The following is a 21465-nucleotide window of genomic DNA, read 5'->3' on the forward strand; positions in this document are numbered from 1 at the left end:
AGGAGGAGGAGGAGGAGGAGGAGGAGGAGGATGAGGAGGAGGAGGAAGAGGAGGAAGAGGAAGAGGAAGAGGAAGAAGAGGAGGAGGAGGAGGAGGAGGAGGAGGAGGAGGAGGAGGAAGAGGAAGAGGAAGAGGAAGAGGAAGAAGAGGAGGAGGAGGAGGAGGAGTCTTACAGCAGAGTGTCCCAGCAGTCCGAGGAGGTGCTGGTCCAGAGGAGGAGGACAGCTGTGGAGGAGCAGCAGTCCGTGGGTCCAGTCCAGAGGGGAGGCGGGTCCAGAGGAGGAGCAGCCCCTCCGGTACTCCTCCATGTCCAGGATGGAGTTCAGCAGGGCGGCCTGGAGCTCCTGAAGCTGCTCCTTCAACACCAGCAGGAGGAAGGAGCACGGTGGACCTGAAGGACCAGGAGGACCAGGAGGACCTGAAGGACCAGGAGGACCAGGAGGACACATTAGTATAACCTCCAGAGACTGGTCCAGTTTACCCAGTTAGCCCGGTCTAGCTGTATATTGGCCCAGTGGTTGCCCAGTTGTTGGCAAGTGGTTGCCCAGTTGCTGAACAGTTAATTCCCAGTGGTTGCCCAGTGGTTGCCCAGTGGTGGCCTTTTGGTTGCCCAGTGGTTGCCCTATGGTTGCCCAGTGGTTGCCCAGTGGTTGCCCAGTGGTTGCCCAGTGGTGGCCTTTTGGTTGCCCAGTGGTTGCCCAGTGGTGGCCTTTTGGTTGCCCAGTGGTTGCCCAGTGGTTGCCCAATGGTTGCCCAGTGGTGGCCTTTTGGTTGCCCAGTGGTTGCCCAGTGGTTGCCCAATGGTTGCCCAGTGGTGGCCTTTTGGTTGGCCAGTGGTTGCCTTTTGGTTGCCCAGTGGTTGCCTTTTGGTTGCCCAGTGGTTGCCCAGTGGTTGCCCAGTGGTAGCCTTTTGGTTGCCCAGTGGTTGCCCAGTGGTTGCCCAGTTGTTGCCCATGCTACAGGACAGAAACATGGAGAGTATTGCTCTCCTCTGTGAAACGTCAACATGTTTCCACCTCAGGACTCGTTGGCAGCCGTCGCTGTTTTCCCCGTTCTGAAGTTCTCAGAGCTGAAATCGGTCCGTGTGGTCGGGCCCTGTGATTGGCCGCTAGGCGCGGAGGGAGCCCCCTGATTGGATGCTTGGTTCCTGCCCAGAGTTGGAGGGCTGCAGAAGTTGTCAAAAGTTAATTTTCCATGAAGCTTCACAGGTCCAGTCAAGCCTTCATTCAGACAATCCCCCATTCAACTGCAGGGAGACGCTGCTGCTGCTGCAGAGATCGTCTCTGTGAGAGGAGGACTCACTACGCCGTGAAAACACACAACAGCCTCCAGTCTGTGTGTGAAGATATTACTCAGATAGATCTGCTGTGTGAAGCTTTTCTTTTGCTCAATAGTAAAGTGTTGTTCTGTTTTAGTTTTTCCTTCAGGGTGACATTCATGGTTCAGGGAAACAGCGTCAGAGTGAGCGCTCTGTCTGACTGTACCTCTCTGAGTGTGGAAACAGAGTGATGATGGAAACTACATGGAGTGTTTCCTGACTGAGCCAACACACGACTGATCATGTGTTTACACAGCAGCTTGTTTCTGTCCGTGTTCAGGCTGAAACGTGTTAGAAGACTAAATCTAAACTCAAGACCTCCTGTCTGTCCCTTCCTCTGGAATAACCTCCCTGTAGACATCAGACAGTCTGATTCTGTGGAGGTCTTTAAATCTAAACTCAAGACCTCCTGTCTGTCCCTTCCTCTGGAATAACCTCCCCATAGACATCAGACAGTCTGATTCTGTGGAGGTCTTTAAATCTAAACTCAAGACCTCCTGTCTGTCCCTTCCTCTGGAATAACCTCCCTGTAGACATCAGACAGTCTGATTCTGTGGAGGTCTTTAAATCTGAACTCAAGACCTCCTGTCTGTCCCTTCCTCTGGAATAACCTCCCTGTAGACATCAGACAGTCTGATTCTGTGGAGGTCTTTAAATCTGAACTCAAGACCTCCTGTCTGTCCCTTCCTCTGGAATAACCTCCATATAGACATCAGACAGTCTGATTCGAGGTAGTTTACCTGATGCGGTGGTGGATATCTGGTTGGAGGTCTGGTTGGAGATCTTGATGGAGGTCTGGTTGGAGGTCTGGTTGGAGGTCTGGTTGGAGGTCTGGTTGGGGGTCTGGTTGGAGGTCTGGTTGGAGGTCTGGATGGGGGTCTGGATGAGGGTCTGGGTTGAGGTCTGGATGGAGGACAGCTCCTTCTGCAGTAGGTTGGCCTGAGCGTCAGTCACCCACAGGAAGAGCAGCGAGGGGGCGGGACCTTTCCAACCAGCCAATAGAGTCCCTTCCTGAGCCACGCCCCCGTCCCAGACGCCGTAACCCCGAACCTGAGACGCCACCACGGTGACCTCGCCATCCTCCTCCTCACCTCCTGAGAGAGACGGGCAGTCACAACGGTACGGTACGGTTAACGCCGATACTACAGGACACTTTCACTTTGGTTTTCATCTGATAAAACATCAACACACAATCCTACATGAAAACTAAAACTACCAAAGAGATATGATTATATATATTATATATTATATATTATTATATTATAATATATATTATACTTTATTATTATATTATATATTATTATATTATATTATATATTATTATATTATATATTATTATATTATATTATATATTATTATATTATGATGGGATGAGAATCAGCACCTCTAAATCTGAGGCCATGGTCCTCAGCAGGAAACCGGTGGTTTGCCTACTCCGGGTAGGGAATGAGTCCTTACCCCAAGTGAAGGAGTTTAAGTATCTTGGGGTCTTGTTCGCGAGTGAGGGGACGATGGAACGTGAGATTGGTCGGAGAATCGGAGCAGCAGGGGCGGTATTGCATTCGCTTTACCGCACCGTTGTGACGAAAAGAGAGCTGAGCCGGAAGGCAAAGCTCTCGATCTACCGTTCAATCTTCATTCCTACTCTCACCTATGGTCATGAGGGTTGGGTCATGACCGAAAGAACGAGGTCGCGGGTGCAAGCGGCCGAAATGGGTTTCCTCAGGAGGGTGGCTGGCGTCTCCCTTAGAGATAGGGTAAGAAGCTCAGTCATCCGTGAGGGACTCGGAGTAGAGTCCTTGCTCCTTTGCGTCGAAAGGAGCCAGTTGAGGTGGTTCGGGCATCTAGCACGGATGCCTCCTGGGCGCCTCCCTTGGGAGGTGTTCCAGGCACGACCAGCTGGGAGGAGACCACGGGGAAGACCCAGGACTAGATGGAGAGATTATATCTCTACTCTGGCCTGGGAACGCCTCGGGATCCCCCAGTCAGAGCTGGTTAATGTGGCCCGGGAAAGGGAAGTTTGGGGTCCCCTGCTGGAGCTGTTGCCCCCGCGACCCGATCCCGGATAAGCGGTTGAAGATGGATGGATGGATTATTATATTATATTATATATTATTATATTATAATATATATTATACTTTATTATTATATTATATATTATTATATTATATTATATATTATTATATTATATATTATTATATTATATATTATACTTTATTATTATATTATATTATATTATATATTATTATATTATATTATTATTATATTATATATTATTATATTATATTATATATTATACTTTATTATTATATTATATTATATATTATACTTTATTATTATATTATATTATATTATATATTATTATATTATATTATTATTATATTATATATTATTATATTATATTATATATTATTATATTATATTATAGAATCAAACATCTATCAGACTTTACAAAGAGTTTCAGGACATTTACACGATAAAGTCTAAATATTTTCTGAAATAAAGATATAATGTTTTAAGAAAAATGATTGTAATATTTTGAGAGAAAAGTTGAGATATATTTAGAGAAACATCAGTTTGGGAAAAAGTTTTAATCTCATTAGAAATAATAATATTTAGAGAATAGTCCTTATAGTGAATATTAATATATATATATATATTAATATATCTATAACAGTGAATAATTATTAAAACCTGAAACTAGTCTAGATTTGAGCGTCTCTGTCGTCCAGCAGAGTTAGTTCAGTAGTTCAGATACTAAATGGAAAGAATTAAAGTATGTTTTTACCTTTCAGAGGAAGAGTGACGCCGTTCTCAGTGATCTACACACAACAACAACAACAATGTTAAACTAGGCTTCATTAAATTAAGTATTTGAGGCGTACTACTCACCATCATCTTCCCGTTGGCGTGGGCGTGCGTCAGGCCGGCGTGCAGCGAGATGAAGTCCAGCTGCAGGAAGGACGGCGGCGGCGGCGGAGGGTCAAACTCGTCTGTTTCACCTGATGGAGCCTGTTGAGCCTGTCAGACAACACACAGGGACACAATCAACCCTCATTACTTTAATAACTCATGTTACAGCCTCACCTGACCTATAGATCACCTGACCTATAGGTCACCTGATCTATAGATCACCTGGTTAATAATAACAGATTATGGCTGACAGCTCTCCTACCTGAGTCGGCTCAGACTCCTCCAGCTGACTCTGTGACGTCCTCCTTCCTCCGTCTCCTTCATCCTCACCCTCCTCTTCCTCCTCTTCACTCGACAGCACAACTGAAACACATACATCTCATTTATTATCATTATCATTATTATCATTATCATTATTATTATTATCATTATTATTATTATCATTATTATTATTATTATTATTATTATTAATATGAATAAACTGACTGGGTTCAGAGTGTTTTAATATTATTATTATTATTATTATTAAAATGAATAAACTGACTGGGTTCAGAGTGTTTTAATATTATTATTATTATTATTAATATGAATAAACTGACTGGGTTCAGAGTGTTTTAATATTATTATTATTATTATTATTAAAATGAATAAACTGACTGGGTTCAGAGTGTTTTAATATTATTATTATTATTATTAATATGAATAAACTGACTGGGTTCAGAGTGTTTTAATATTATTATTATTATTATTATTAAAATGAATAAACTGACTGGGTTCAGAGTGTTTTATTATTATTATTATTATTATTATTATTAATATGAATAAACTGACTGGGTTCAGAGTGTTTTATTATTATTATTATTATTATTATTAATATGAATAAACTGACTGGGTTCAGAGTGTTTTATTATTATTATTATTATTATTATTATTAATATGAATAAACTGACTGGGTTCAGAGTGTTTTAATATTATTATTATTATTAAAATGAATAAACTGACTGGGTTCAGAGTGTTTTAATATTATTATTATTATTATTATTAAAATGAATAAACTGACTGGGTTCAGAGTGTTTTAATATTATTATTATTATTATTAATATTAATATTAAAATGAATAAACTGACTGGGTTCAGAGTGTTTTATTATTATTATTATTAATATTAATATGAATAAACTGACTGGGTTCAGAGTGTTTTATTATTATTATTATTATTATTAATATTATTAATATGAATAAACTGACTGGGTTCAGAGTGTTTTATTATTATTATTATTATTAATATGAATAAACTGACTGGGTTCAGAGTGTTTTATTATTATTATTATTATTATTAATATTATTAATATGAATAAACTGACTGGGTTCAGAGTGTTTTATTATTATTATTATTATTAATATGAATAAACTGACTGGGTTCAGAGTGTTTTAATATTATTATTATTATTATTATTAATATGAATAAACTGACTGGGTTCAGAGTGTTTTATTATTATTATTATTATTAAAATGAATAAACTGACTGGGTTCAGAGTGTTTTATTATTATTATTATTATTAATGTGAATAAACTGACTGGGTTCAGAGTGTTTTAATATTAATATTATTATTAAAATGAATAAACTGACTGGGTTCAGAGTGTTTTATTATTATTATTATTATTATTATTAATATGAATAAACTGACTGGGTTCAGAGTGTTTTAATATTAATATTAATATTATTAATATGAATAAACTGACTGGGTTCAGAGTGTTTTAATATTATTATTATTATTATTAATATTAAAATGAATAAACTGACTGGGTTCAGAGTGTTTTATTATTATTATTATTATTATTATTAATATGAATAAACTGACTGGGTTCAGAGTGTTTTATTATTATTATTATTAATATTAATATGAATAAACTGACTGGGTTCAGAGTGTTTTAATATTATTATTATTAAAATGAATAAACTGACTGGGTTCAGAGTGTTTTAATATTAATATTATTATTAAAATGAATAAACTGACTGGGTTCAGAGTGTTTTATTATTATTATTATTATTATTATTAATATGAATAAACTGACTGGGTTCAGAGTGTTTTATTATTATTATTATTAATATTAATATGAATAAACTGACTGGGTTCAGAGTGTTTTAATATTATTATTATTAAAATGAATAAACTGACTGGGTTCAGAGTGTTTTAATATTATTATTATTATTATTATTAAAATGAATAAACTGACTGGGTTCAGAGTGTTTTAATATTATTATTATTATTAAAATGAATAAACTGACTGGGTTCAGAGTGTTTTAATATTATTATTATTATTATTATTAAAATGAATAAACTGACTGGGTTCAGAGTGTTTTAATATTATTATTATTAATATTAATATGAATAAACTGACTGGGTTCAGAGTGTTTTAATATTATTATTATTATTAAAATGAATAAACTGACTGGGTTCAGAGTGTTTTATTATTATTATTATTATTATTAAAATGAATAAACTGACTGGGTTCAGAGTGTTTTATTATTATTATTATTATTATTAAAATGAATAAACTGACTGGGTTCAGAGTGTTTTAATATTATTATTATTATTATTATTAAAATGAATAAACTGACTGGGTTCAGAGTGTTTTATTATTATTATTATTATTATTAATATGAATAAACTGACTGGGTTCAGAGTGTTTTAATATTATTATTATTATTAATATGAATAAACTGACTGGGTTCAGAGTGTTTTAATATTATTATTATTATTATTATTAAAATGAATAAACTGACTGGGTTCAGAGTGTTTTAATATTATTATTATTATTAAAATGAATAAACTGACTGGGTTCAGAGTGTTTTATTATTATTATTATTATTATTAAAATGAATAAACTGACTGGGTTCAGAGTGTTTTATTATTATTATTATTATTATTAAAATGAATAAACTGACTGGGTTCAGAGTGTTTTATTATTATTATTATTATTAATATGAATAAACTGACTGGGTTCAGAGTGTTTTATTATTATTATTATTATTAATATGAATAAACTGACTGGGTTCAGAGTGTTTTAATATTAATATTATTATTAAAATGAATAAACTGACTGGGTTCAGAGTGTTTTATTATTATTATTATTATTATTATTAATATGAATAAACTGACTGGGTTCAGAGTGTTTTATTATTATTATTATTATTATTAATATTATTAATATGAATAAACTGACTGGGTTCAGAGTGTTTTATTATTATTATTATTATTATTAATATTATTAATATGAATAAACTGACTGGGTTCAGAGTGTTTTATTATTATTATTATTATTAAAATGAATAAACTGACTGGGTTCAGAGTGTTTTAATATTATTATTATTATTAAAATGAATAAACTGACTGGGTTCAGAGTGTTTTAATATTATTATTATTATTAATGTGAATAAACTGACTGGGTTCAGAGTGTTTTAATATTATTATTATTATTATTATTAAAATGAATAAACTGACTGGGTTCAGAGTGTTTTAATATTATTATTATTATTATTATTATTAATATGAATAAACTGACTGGGTTCAGAGTGTTTTAATATTAATATTAATATGAATAAACTGACTGGGTTCAGAGTGTTTTAATATTATTATTATTATTATTAATATGAATAAACTGACTGGGTTCAGAGTGTTTTATTATTATTATTATTAATATTAATATGAATAAACTGACTGGGTTCAGAGTGTTTTAATATTATTATTATTAAAATGAATAAACTGACTGGGTTCAGAGTGTTTTAATATTAATATTATTATTAAAATGAATAAACTGACTGGGTTCAGAGTGTTTTATTATTATTATTATTATTATTATTAATATGAATAAACTGACTGGGTTCAGAGTGTTTTATTATTATTATTATTAATATTAATATGAATAAACTGACTGGGTTCAGAGTGTTTTAATATTATTATTATTAAAATGAATAAACTGACTGGGTTCAGAGTGTTTTAATATTATTATTATTATTATTATTAAAATGAATAAACTGACTGGGTTCAGAGTGTTTTAATATTATTATTATTATTAAAATGAATAAACTGACTGGGTTCAGAGTGTTTTATTATTATTATTATTATTATTAATATGAATAAACTGACTGGGTTCAGAGTGTTTTAATATTATTATTATTATTATTATTAAAATGAATAAACTGACTGGGTTCAGAGTGTTTTATTATTATTATTATTATTATTAAAATGAATAAACTGACTGGGTTCAGAGTGTTTTAATATTATTATTATTATTATTATTAAAATGAATAAACTGACTGGGTTCAGAGTGTTTTAATATTATTATTATTATTAAAATGAATAAACTGACTGGGTTCAGAGTGTTTTAATATTATTATTATTATTATTATTAAAATGAATAAACTGACTGGGTTCAGAGTGTTTTAATATTATTATTATTATTATTATTAAAATGAATAAACTGACTGGGTTCAGAGTGTTTTAATATTATTATTATTATTAAAATGAATAAACTGACTGGGTTCAGAGTGTTTTAATATTATTATTATTATTATTATTAAAATGAATAAACTGACTGGGTTCAGAGTGTTTTATTATTATTATTATTATTATTAATATGAATAAACTGACTGGGTTCAGAGTGTTTTAATATTATTATTATTATTATTATTAAAATGAATAAACTGACTGGGTTCAGAGTGTTTTAATATTATTATTATTAATATTAATATGAATAAACTGACTGGGTTCAGAGTGTTTTAATATTATTATTATTATTAAAATGAATAAACTGACTGGGTTCAGAGTGTTTTATTATTATTATTATTATTATTAAAATGAATAAACTGACTGGGTTCAGAGTGTTTTATTATTATTATTATTATTATTAAAATGAATAAACTGACTGGGTTCAGAGTGTTTTATTATTATTATTATTATTATTATTATTAATATGAATAAACTGACTGGGTTCAGAGTGTTTTATTATTATTATTATTATTATTATTAATATGAATAAACTGACTGGGTTCAGAGTGTTTTAATATTATTATTATTATTATTATTAAAATGAATAAACTGACTGGGTTCAGAGTGTTTTATTATTATTATTATTAATATTAATATGAATAAACTGACTGGGTTCAGAGTGTTTTATTATTATTATTATTATTATTAATATTATTAATATGAATAAACTGACTGGGTTCAGAGTGTTTTATTATTATTATTATTATTAATATGAATAAACTGACTGGGTTCAGAGTGTTTTAATATTATTATTATTATTATTAATATGAATAAACTGACTGGGTTCAGAGTGTTTTAATATTATTATTATTATTATTATTAATATGAATAAACTGACTGGGTTCAGAGTGTTTTATTATTATTATTATTATTAAAATGAATAAACTGACTGGGTTCAGAGTGTTTTATTATTATTATTATTATTAATGTGAATAAACTGACTGGGTTCAGAGTGTTTTATTATTATTATTATTATTATTATTAATATGAATAAACTGACTGGGTTCAGAGTGTTTTATTATTATTATTATTATTATTATTAATATGAATAAACTGACTGGGTTCAGAGTGTTTTATTATTATTATTATTATTATTAATATGAATAAACTGACTGGGTTCAGAGTGTTTTAATATTATTATTATTATTAAAATGAATAAACTGACTGGGTTCAGAGTGTTTTAATATTAATATTAATATTATTAATATGAATAAACTGATTGGGTTCAGAGTGTTTTAACATTATTATTATTATTATTATTAAAATGAATAAACTGACTGGGTTCAGAGTGTTTTATTATTATTATTATTATTATTAATATTATTAATATGAATAAACTGACTGGGTTCAGAGTGTTTTATTATTATTATTATTATTAAAATGAATAAACTGACTGGGTTCAGAGTGTTTTAATATTATTATTATTATTATTATTAAAATGAATAAACTGACTGGGTTCAGAGTGTTTTATTATTATTATTATTATTAATGTGAATAAACTGACTGGGTTCAGAGTGTTTTATTATTATTATTATTATTAATATGAATAAACTGACTGGGTTCAGAGTGTTTTATTATTATTATTATTATTAATATGAATAAACTGACTGGGTTCAGAGTGTTTTAATATTAATATTATTATTAAAATGAATAAACTGACTGGGTTCAGAGTGTTTTATTATTATTATTATTATTATTATTAATATGAATAAACTGACTGGGTTCAGAGTGTTTTATTATTATTATTATTATTATTAATATTATTAATATGAATAAACTGACTGGGTTCAGAGTGTTTTATTATTATTATTATTATTATTAATATTATTAATATGAATAAACTGACTGGGTTCAGAGTGTTTTAATATTATTATTATTATTAAAATGAATAAACTGACTGGGTTCAGAGTGTTTTAATATTATTATTATTATTAATGTGAATAAACTGACTGGGTTCAGAGTGTTTTAATATTATTATTATTATTATTATTAAAATGAATAAACTGACTGGGTTCAGAGTGTTTTAATATTATTATTATTATTATTATTATTATTAATATGAATAAACTGACTGGGTTCAGAGTGTTTTAATATTAATATTAATATTATTAATATGAATAAACTGACTGGGTTCAGAGTGTTTTAATATTATTATTATTATTATTAATATTAAAATGAATAAACTGACTGGGTTCAGAGTGTTTTATTATTATTATTATTATTATTATTAATATGAATAAACTGACTGGGTTCAGAGTGTTTTATTATTATTATTATTAATATTAATATGAATAAACTGACTGGGTTCAGAGTGTTTTAATATTATTATTATTAAAATGAATAAACTGACTGGGTTCAGAGTGTTTTAATATTAATATTATTATTAAAATGAATAAACTGACTGGGTTCAGAGTGTTTTATTATTATTATTATTATTATTATTATTAATATGAATAAACTGACTGGGTTCAGAGTGTTTTATTATTATTATTATTAATATTAATATGAATAAACTGACTGGGTTCAGAGTGTTTTAATATTATTATTATTAAAATGAATAAACTGACTGGGTTCAGAGTGTTTTAATATTATTATTATTATTATTATTAAAATGAATAAACTGACTGGGTTCAGAGTGTTTTAATATTATTATTATTATTATTAAAATGAATAAACTGACTGGGTTCAGAGTGTTTTAATATTATTATTATTATTAAAATGAATAAACTGACTGGGTTCAGAGTGTTTTAATATTAATATTAATATTATTAATATGAATAAACTGACTGGGTTCAGAGTGTTTTAATATTATTATTATTATTATTATTATTAAAATTAATAAACTGACTGGGTTCAGAGTGTTTTATTATTATTATTATTATTATTATTATTATTAATATGAATAAACTGACTGGGTTCAGAGTGTTTTAATATTAATATTATTATTAATATGAATAAACTGACTGGGTTCAGAGTGTTTTAATATTATTATTATTATTAAAATGAATAAACTGACTGGGTTCAGAGTGTTTTAATATTATTATTATTATTATTATTAAAATGAATAAACTGACTGGGTTCAGAGTGTTTTAATATTATTATTATTATTATTATTATTAATATGAATAAACTGACTGGGTTCAGAGTGTTTTAATATTAATATTAATATTATTAATATGAATAAACTGACTGGGTTCAGAGTGTTTTAATATTATTATTATTATTATTATTATTAAAATTAATAAACTGACTGGGTTCAGAGTGTTTTATTATTATTATTATTATTATTATTATTATTAATATGAATAAACTGACTGGGTTCAGAGTGTTTTAATATTAATATTAATATTATTAATATGAATAAACTGACTGGGTTCAGAGTGTTTTAATATTATTATTATTATTAATATGAATAAACTGACTGGGTTCAGAGTGTTTTATTATTATTATTATTATTATTAATATTATTAATATGAATAAACTGACTGGGTTCAGAGTGTTTTAATATTATTATTATTATTATTATTATTAATATGAATAAACTGACTGGGTTCAGAGTGTTTTAATATTAATATTAATATTATTAATATGAATAAACTGACTGGGTTCAGAGTGTTTTAATATTATTATTATTATTATTAAAATGAATAAACTGACTGGGTTCAGAGTGTTTTATTATTATTATTATTATTATTATTAATATGAATAAACTGACTGGGTTCAGAGTGTTTTAATATTAATATTATTATTAATATGAATAAACTGACTGGGTTCAGAGTGTTTTAATATTATTATTATTATTATTATTAAAATGAATAAACTGACTGGGTTCAGAGTGTTTTAATATTATTATTATTATTAAAATGAATAAACTGACTGGGTTCAGAGTGTTTTAATATTATTATTATTATTATTAAAATGAATAAACTGACTGGGTTCAGAGTGTTTTAATATTATTATTATTATTATTATTATTAATATGAATAAACTGACTGGGTTCAGAGTGTTTTAATATTATTATTATTATTATTAAAATGAATAAACTGACTGGGTTCAGAGTGTTTTATTATTATTATTATTATTATTATTAATATGAATAAACTGACTGGGTTCAGAGTGTTTTAATATTATTATTATTATTATTATTATTAATATGAATAAACTGACTGGGTTCAGAGTGTTTTAATATTAATATTAATATTATTAATATGAATAAACTGACTGGGTTCAGAGTGTTTTAATATTATTATTATTATTATTATTATTAAAATTAATAAACTGACTGGGTTCAGAGTGTTTTATTATTATTATTATTATTATTATTATTATTAATATGAATAAACTGACTGGGTTCAGAGTGTTTTAATATTAATATTAATATTATTAATATGAATAAACTGACTGGGTTCAGAGTGTTTTAATATTATTATTATTATTAATATGAATAAACTGACTGGGTTCAGAGTGTTTTATTATTATTATTATTATTATTAATATTATTAATATGAATAAACTGACTGGGTTCAGAGTGTTTTAATATTATTATTATTATTATTATTATTAATATGAATAAACTGACTGGGTTCAGAGTGTTTTAATATTAATATTAATATTATTAATATGAATAAACTGACTGGGTTCAGAGTGTTTTAATATTATTATTATTATTATTAAAATGAATAAACTGACTGGGTTCAGAGTGTTTTATTATTATTATTATTATTATTATTAATATGAATAAACTGACTGGGTTCAGAGTGTTTTAATATTAATATTATTATTAATATGAATAAACTGACTGGGTTCAGAGTGTTTTAATATTATTATTATTATTATTATTAAAATGAATAAACTGACTGGGTTCAGAGTGTTTTAATATTATTATTATTATTAAAATGAATAAACTGACTGGGTTCAGAGTGTTTTAATATTATTATTATTATTATTAAAATGAATAAACTGACTGGGTTCAGAGTGTTTTAATATTATTATTATTATTATTATTATTAATATGAATAAACTGACTGGGTTCAGAGTGTTTTAATATTATTATTATTATTATTAAAATGAATAAACTGACTGGGTTCAGAGTGTTTTATTATTATTATTATTATTATTATTAATATGAATAAACTGACTGGGTTCAGAGTGTTTTAATATTAATATTATTATTAATATGAATAAACTGACTGGGTTCAGAGTGTTTTAATATTATTATTATTATTATTATTAAAATGAATAAACTGACTGGGTTCAGAGTGTTTTAATATTATTATTATTATTATTAAAATGAATAAACTGACTGGGTTCAGAGTGTTTTAATATTATTATTATTATTATTAATATTAATATTAAAATGAATAAACTGACTGGGTTCAGAGTGTTTTAATATTATTATTATTATTATTATTATTAATATGAATAAACTGACTGGGTTCAGAGTGTTTTAATATTATTATTATTATTATTATTAATATTAAAATGAATAAACTGACTGGGTTCAGAGTGTTTTAATATTATTATTATTATTATTATTAAAATGAATAAACTGACTGGGTTCAGAGTGTTTTAATATTATTATTATTATTATTAATATTAATATTAAAATGAATAAACTGACTGGGTTCAGAGTGTTTTAATATTATTATTATTATTATTATTATTAATATGAATAAACTGACTGGGTTCAGAGTGTTTTAATATTATTATTATTATTATTATTAATATTAAAATGAATAAACTGACTGGGTTCAGAGTGTTTTAATATTATTATTATTATTATTAATATTAAAATGAATAAACTGACTGGGTTCAGAGTGGGTGGGTTTCTTGAGTCGTAGATGAAGGACGGTGTTCTTCCTCTCTCTGAACTCCCTCCATCTCTCCCTCTCCTTCTCCCTCAGGTCTCCCAGCAGGTCGCTGCTGCTGCTGCTGGCGGCGGTGATCCACGCCGTCCGGTCCAGGCTCCGCCTCCTCTCGCCCGCCGTCCTCGGTGACATCACGGCGGGTTTGATTCTGGACGGAGACACCGAGTCGTCCTCTGACGTCTGGTCTGAGCCGGAGGGAGACGAGCTCTGCTGCTGAGTTAAATATGAAATATGAATTATTATTGAACTGTCTGAATCATAAAACATCCCAGTGAAATATCACATCTCTTCCTCCATGACCTTTGACCTTTACCTCGCCCTCAGCGGCGGCGTCCCGTCTCCTCCACGTTCTCCCTCTGACGGCAGGAGAACTCAAACTCCCAGCATGCCCGCCACCTCTCAGCTGTGCCAGAGAGTCCAGAGAGTCCACGGAGATGCTTCTGGAGGAGGACGGGTCTGAAGGTTCTACAAGAACCATTGATGATTATTGATCCATTCATCAATCAATCAATCAGTCAATCAATCAACCTGATTACATACCACAGCTTTCACCAGGGAGGTCACTCTTCTTCTTCTTCTGTGGTGGAGACGGGCGCTCTGAGGTCCCGTCAGGCAGCAGCAGGCGGTCTGACGCTCTCTTAGGACGCCATCTGGTGGATCAGACACAGAACAACACGACTCACGACTCACTGCTCACAACCAACAGAATAAACATTATGAAACAGAACCAATGAGATCAACACATGGTGAAATATATATAAATAAATATCCCATATGAATTAATATGACATTAAATGTACCAAAAATAATATTACTAATTATTCTCGGCATTAATTGATAAAATTTGACATAAATAGATATTTCGGTTTTAATTTATTTATTCATATTTAATTCCCCTATTTATATCAGAATAATACATAATTTATCATTTTCACTTATATTTATTATTTGTATTCATTTTGCATTTATTTTTGACTTATTCAAAATTATTTTTTTTATTTATTTGTTAATTTTTAAATATAAGTATTTATTGAAGTGTATTTATTTATTTACATATTAATTTCACTTTACATCGTTTAAAATAATTTAAAAAATAAAAGGGACAATTAAATAGTCAATAACTGCATTAAAAAAAACTATTTAATATCTGTTCATCACGTCTATCGAGATATTCCTATTTAATGTTCCCTTTTATTTATTCTTATTAATTCTTTAATCTATTCTTTAATTGTTGCATTTATTTTTGACTTATTTTATGAGTTTATGTATAATGTATGTATTCAAAATTAAAATATATTTATTTGTGTGTTTATTTATTTCTGTATTATTTTTCTAAAATAAAATAAAGAATTAATAATAAATCAATCAATAAATCAATAAATAAATAAAAAGGAAAATTGAATAGGAAAGTCAATAAATAGAGGAATTAATACGAAGACAAATAAATAAAAAAGCACAACAGAAATATCAATTTATGTCACATTTGATGAATTCCTTCTTTAATATTAATATTTTATTTTATTTTATTTTATATATCTATATGTGTGTATGTAGTTTTACTGTTATTATTATTTTGCAGCAGTAAAAATATAAACTATGATGATATTTGAGGCTCTTTGTTGTTGTTTATCGTGCTATAAGAACTGACCCGTTGTGATTGGCTGCTGCTGCTCCTCTGTGATTGGCTGCTGCTCCTCTGTGATTGGCTGCTGCTCCTCTGTGATTGACTGCTGCTCCTCTGTGATTGGCTGCTGCTCCTCTGTGATTGGCTGCTGCTGCTGCTGCTCCTCTGTGATTGGCTGCTGTGTTGGGTCTGTTGAGTCCCAGCAGCGTTTTGACCACGTTCCTGAAGAGAGGATCACTGACGGACAGGTCACAGTTTAGATTAGAGTTATTATTATTATAATATTAATATTATTATTAATATTATTATTATTATACTGACCTCTGTCTGTTCCATGAGGAGTTCCCAGCATGCATCCTGTCAGCTCTTCCTCTGCTGGACGGACCCCCGTAACTCTGTTCACACCAAAACACACGGAATCAGCAATAATAAATATTATTATTATTATTCATTAAATATTAACATGATCGTCTTCAATTTAAATCAAAATATCTTTAAATATATCAGAGACACTGGCAGATCAATAATACCACCTTAAATGACCCGACATTTACGATATACCACCTTAAGCTAGGCTGGCAGATTGTAATACCACCTTAAATGACCCAACATTTACGATATACCACCTTAAGCTAGGCTGGCAGATCTATAATACCACCTTAAATGACCCAACATTTACGATATACCACCTTAAGCTAGGCTGGCAGATTGTAATACCACCTTAAATGACCCAACATTTACGATATACCACCTTAAGCTAGGCTGGCAGATAATACCGCTTTAAACTAATAAACAGATGTGGAACTGCTGACAGATCAGTAATACCACCTTAAATTCCGGGGCGGAGCTCTGGAGGCGGGCCAGCGGTGACGTGTGCAGGGGGGCGGAGTCAGAAGGCTGTTTCTTCTTGGGGATTTTGAACGGAGACGCCATGTTACTGAAGAACAAGAAGAAACAAACACAGTCAGACAGTTTAAACCCAGTGACCAGTTGAAGAGCTTTGCTCAGCTGTTACTATATATACATATATATGTATATATAGTATTACTATATTTATTCTATGGGCTCTTTGAGGTGAGGAATAGAAGCTGAGGCCTCTTCATCACTAGACTGCTGAGCTCTGAGCAGCTCCACCAGACTACATGTAAAAACAAGAGGTTTTAATCTCTTATAAACTTATAAACTCCACTAGTTCACAACTATTAACACATTTCATGAGATTCACGTTGAAACTGGAAAACACTCAAAAACAAACAAACAAACAAACAAAAACTAAGAGGAACATGATTATTAATTATATTCTTTCTTTATTTCTCCTACTGGAATGCTAGCTGAATGCTAGCTGAATGCTAGCTGAATGTTAGCTGAATGCTAGCTGAATGTTAGCTGAATGCTAGCTGAATGCTAGCTGAATGTTAGCTGAATGCTAGCTGAATGCTAGCTGAATGTTAGCTGAATGCTAGCTGAATGCTAGCTGAATGCTAGCTGAATGCTAGCTGAATGTTAGCTGAATGCTAGCTGAATGTTAGCTGAATGCTAGCTGAATGTTAGCTGAATGCTAGCTGAATGTTAGCTGAATGCTAGCTGAATGCTAGCTGAATGTTAGCTGAATGCTAGCTGAATGTTAGCTGAATGCTAGCTGAATGCTAGCTGAATGCTAGCTGAATGATAGCTGAATGATAGCTGAAAGCTAGCTGAATGATAGCTGAATGATAGCTGAATGCTAGCTGGGAATGGATATTGTTGTTTGTAAATGACTATATATTATTATTACTCTATTATTATTCCTATAAATTATTATTACTCTATATTATTATTCCTATATATTATTATTACTCTATATTATTATATATTATTATTCCTATATATTATTATTCCTCTATATTATTATATGTTATTATTCCTATATATTATTATTACTCTATATTATTATTCCTATAAATTATTATTACTCTATATTATTATTCCTATATATTATCATTATTATTCCTATATATTATTTTTACTCTATATTATTCCTATATATTATTATTACTCTATATTATTATATATTATTATTCCTATAAATTATTATTACTCTATATTATTATTCCTATATATTATTATTATTCCTATATATTATTTTTACTCTATATTATTCCTATATATTATTATTACTCTATATTATTATATATTATTATTCCTATAAATTATTATTACTCTATATTATTATTCCTATATATTATTATTATTATTCCTATATATTATTTTTACTCTATATTATTCCTATATATTATTATTACTCTATATTATTATATATTATTATTCCTATATATTATTATTACTCTATATTATTATTACTCTATTATTATTCCTATAAATTATTATTACTCTATATTATTATTCCTATATATTATTATTACTCTATATTATTATATATTATTATTCCTATATATTATTATTACTCTATATTATTATTCCTATAAATTATTATTACTCTATATTATTATTATTCCTATATATTATTATTGGTGTATTATTTATGAGCCGAATTGAGCAGAATATCCTAGTTCTTCATAAACAATGTTCCTTTATATTGTGCTGTGTTTGTATTTCTGTATTTAACTAGTTGAATATAGAATAGTAGTAAATGTTAACGAGGTTCTGCTGAAGGTGCTGACAGGTTAGCTCAGAGACACTGACCCTCTGGTCTCTGACTCTCTGAGAGCAGCTGGAGAACACACAGGTATATATCAGGTAGAACACAGGTATATATCAGGTATATATCAGGTATATATCAGGTATGTATCAGGTATATATCAGGTATATATCAGGTATATATCAGGTATGTATCAGGTAGAACACAGGTATATATCAGGTATATATCAGGTATGTATCAGGTAGAACACAGGTATATATCAGGTATATATCAGGTATGTATCAGGTAGAACACAGGTATATATCAGGTATGTATCAGGTATATATCAGGTATATATCAGGTATGTATCAGGTATATATCAGGTATATATCAGGTAGAACACAGGTAGAACACAGGTATATATCAGGTATGTATCAGGTATATATCAGGTATGTATCAGGTATATATCAGGTATATATCAGGTATGTATCAGGTATATATCAGGTATATATCAGGTATATATCAGGTATGTATCAGGTAGAACACAGGTATATATCAGGTATATATCAGGTATGTATCAGGTAGAACACAGGTATATATCAGGTATATATCAGGTATGTATCAGGTAGAACACAGGTATATATCAGGTATGTATCAGGTATATATCAGGTATATATCAGGTATGTATCAGGTATATATCAGGTATATATCAGGTAGAACACAGGTAGAACACAGGTATATATCAGGTATGTATCAGGTATATATCAGGTATGTATCAGGTATGTATCAGGTATATATCAGGTAGAACACAGGTAGAACACAGGTATATATCAGGTATATATCAGGTATGTATCAGGTATATATCAGGTAGAACACAGGTAGAACACAGGTATATATCAGGTATGTATCAGGTATATATCAGGTATGTATCAGGTATGTATCAGGTATATATCAGGTAGAACACAGGTAGAACACAGGTATATATCAGGTATGTATCAGGTATGTATCAGGTATATATCAGGTATATATCAGGTATGTATCAGGTATATATCAGGTATGTATCAGGTATATATCAGGTATATATCAGGTATGTATCAGGTATGTATCAGGTATATATCAGGTAGAACACAGGTAGAACACAGGTATATATCAGGTATGTATCAGGTATATATCAGGTATGTATCAGGTATGTATCAGGTATATATCAGGTAGAACACAGGTAGAACACAGGTATATATCAGGTATGTATCAGGTATGTATCAGGTATATATCAGGTATATATCAGGTATGTATCAGGTATATATCAGGTATGTATCAGGTATATATCAGGTATATATCAGGTATGTATCAGGTATATATCAGGTATGTATCAGGTATGTATCAGGTATGTATCAGGTATGTATCAGGTATATATCAGGTATGTATCAGGTATGTATCAGGTATGTATCAGGTATATATCAGGGTTCAGGTCAGTATTTACATTAGATTAGCTCAGTGTAGTGATGCTAGCAGGATGCTAACAGATGCTAAAGCTAACTGTACCTGACAGCTGTTGGAGCTAGCTGAGCTGTTAGCTCTGTTAGCTCTGTTAGCTGCTGCCTGACTTCTTCTTCTTCTTGTTGTTCAGGCTGTTAAAAGCTGCTGAACTCTCCAGCCGGATCATGTAGTTCAGTCCACTCTGTTACCAGTTAAAAACAATATAATACTATAGATAAAGCTGCTCTGCTGCTCTGCTGCTCTGAGAGGAAGAAGCTGCTCTGCTGCTCTGCTGCTGACACTCATGACGACATGACAACATCCGCTACGTCAGCACGCCGACGCACGGAGCGGGGTTTACGCGATGACGTCATTGAAAACTGAACTAAAATATAATATAAATACATTACAAAAAATAATGTGTAATATAAAAACTACAAAAAATAACAAATAAATAACTATATATATATAAATCATGTAAATAAATTAAATAACAAAAAATAAATATATGTAATGCAAACATAATCAATAAAAAATAAAAAGAATAACAAATAAATAAATATAAATGAATTAATAACAGATTAAATAAAATATGCAATCAAATATTTAATAAAGTAAATAAAGTTTAACACGTTGTTTATTTTTTAATGATTCGCTGTTCTTAAAATAATCATGATAAATATTCTTAATCTGACCTTTTCTAAGATAAAAGAAGACGAGTTGAGATCTCATTAAACTAATTTAATATGTCGTCTATATATCAGAGTTTATACATCGACAGCATTTAAATAAATTACATCATTATGAAAGAAAACAACGCTAATAAAATATTAAATAAATAAGTAAACAAAGCTCAGGATTCCTCATCTCCTGCAGAGGATCAGATCACGAGATTAGGTCAATACAAACTCTTATTACATTTAAAGTATTAATATAATATTACATGTAACTGACATAGTTGTATACCATCCATCAGACAGTGATTCTAACACACACAGGGATCCATCAGACAGTGATTCTAACACACAGGGGGATCCATCAGACAGTGATTCTAACACACAGGGGGATCCATCAGACAGTGATTCTAACACACAGGGGG

At 29.6% G+C, this 21465-nt stretch overlaps 1 protein-coding gene across 5 annotated transcripts in view; it reads right to left on the minus strand.

Moving 5' to 3' along the window:
• Positions 1 to 20693, minus strand: part of senp7b (SUMO specific peptidase 7b) — a 24653-nt gene extending 3960 nt beyond the window's left edge. For 2 of the 5 annotated variants that reach the window (XM_074627163.1, XM_074627161.1), the window contains exons 1-12: positions 20433 to 20693; positions 17102 to 17210; positions 16595 to 16668; positions 16298 to 16510; positions 15190 to 15299; positions 14963 to 15114; positions 14589 to 14862; positions 4494 to 4594; positions 4211 to 4339; positions 4107 to 4140; positions 2059 to 2412; positions 174 to 391 (exon numbers count right to left, since the gene is read on the minus strand). In XM_074627163.1, the coding sequence (XP_074483264.1) occupies positions 174 to 391; positions 2059 to 2412; positions 4107 to 4140; positions 4211 to 4339; positions 4494 to 4594; positions 14589 to 14862; positions 14963 to 15114; positions 15190 to 15299; positions 16298 to 16510; positions 16595 to 16668; positions 17102 to 17206 (1764 nt within the window). In that variant the 5' untranslated portion in view covers positions 17207 to 17210; positions 20433 to 20693. Of the gene's footprint in view, positions 1 to 173; positions 419 to 2058; positions 2413 to 4106; positions 4141 to 4210; positions 4340 to 4493; positions 4595 to 14588; positions 14863 to 14962; positions 15115 to 15189; positions 15300 to 16297; positions 16511 to 16594; positions 16669 to 17101; positions 17211 to 20432 lie in introns of all 5 variants that reach the window. The other 3 variants (XM_074627162.1, XM_074627159.1, XM_074627160.1) reach the window with 2 other exon arrangements.
• Positions 20694 to 21465: the final 772 nt, after the last annotated feature.

The sequence above is a fragment of the Sebastes fasciatus genome, chromosome 24 (assembly GCF_043250625.1).
Source record: "Sebastes fasciatus isolate fSebFas1 chromosome 24, fSebFas1.pri, whole genome shotgun sequence".
NCBI classification, from domain to species: Eukaryota; Metazoa; Chordata; class Actinopteri; order Perciformes; family Sebastidae; genus Sebastes; species Sebastes fasciatus.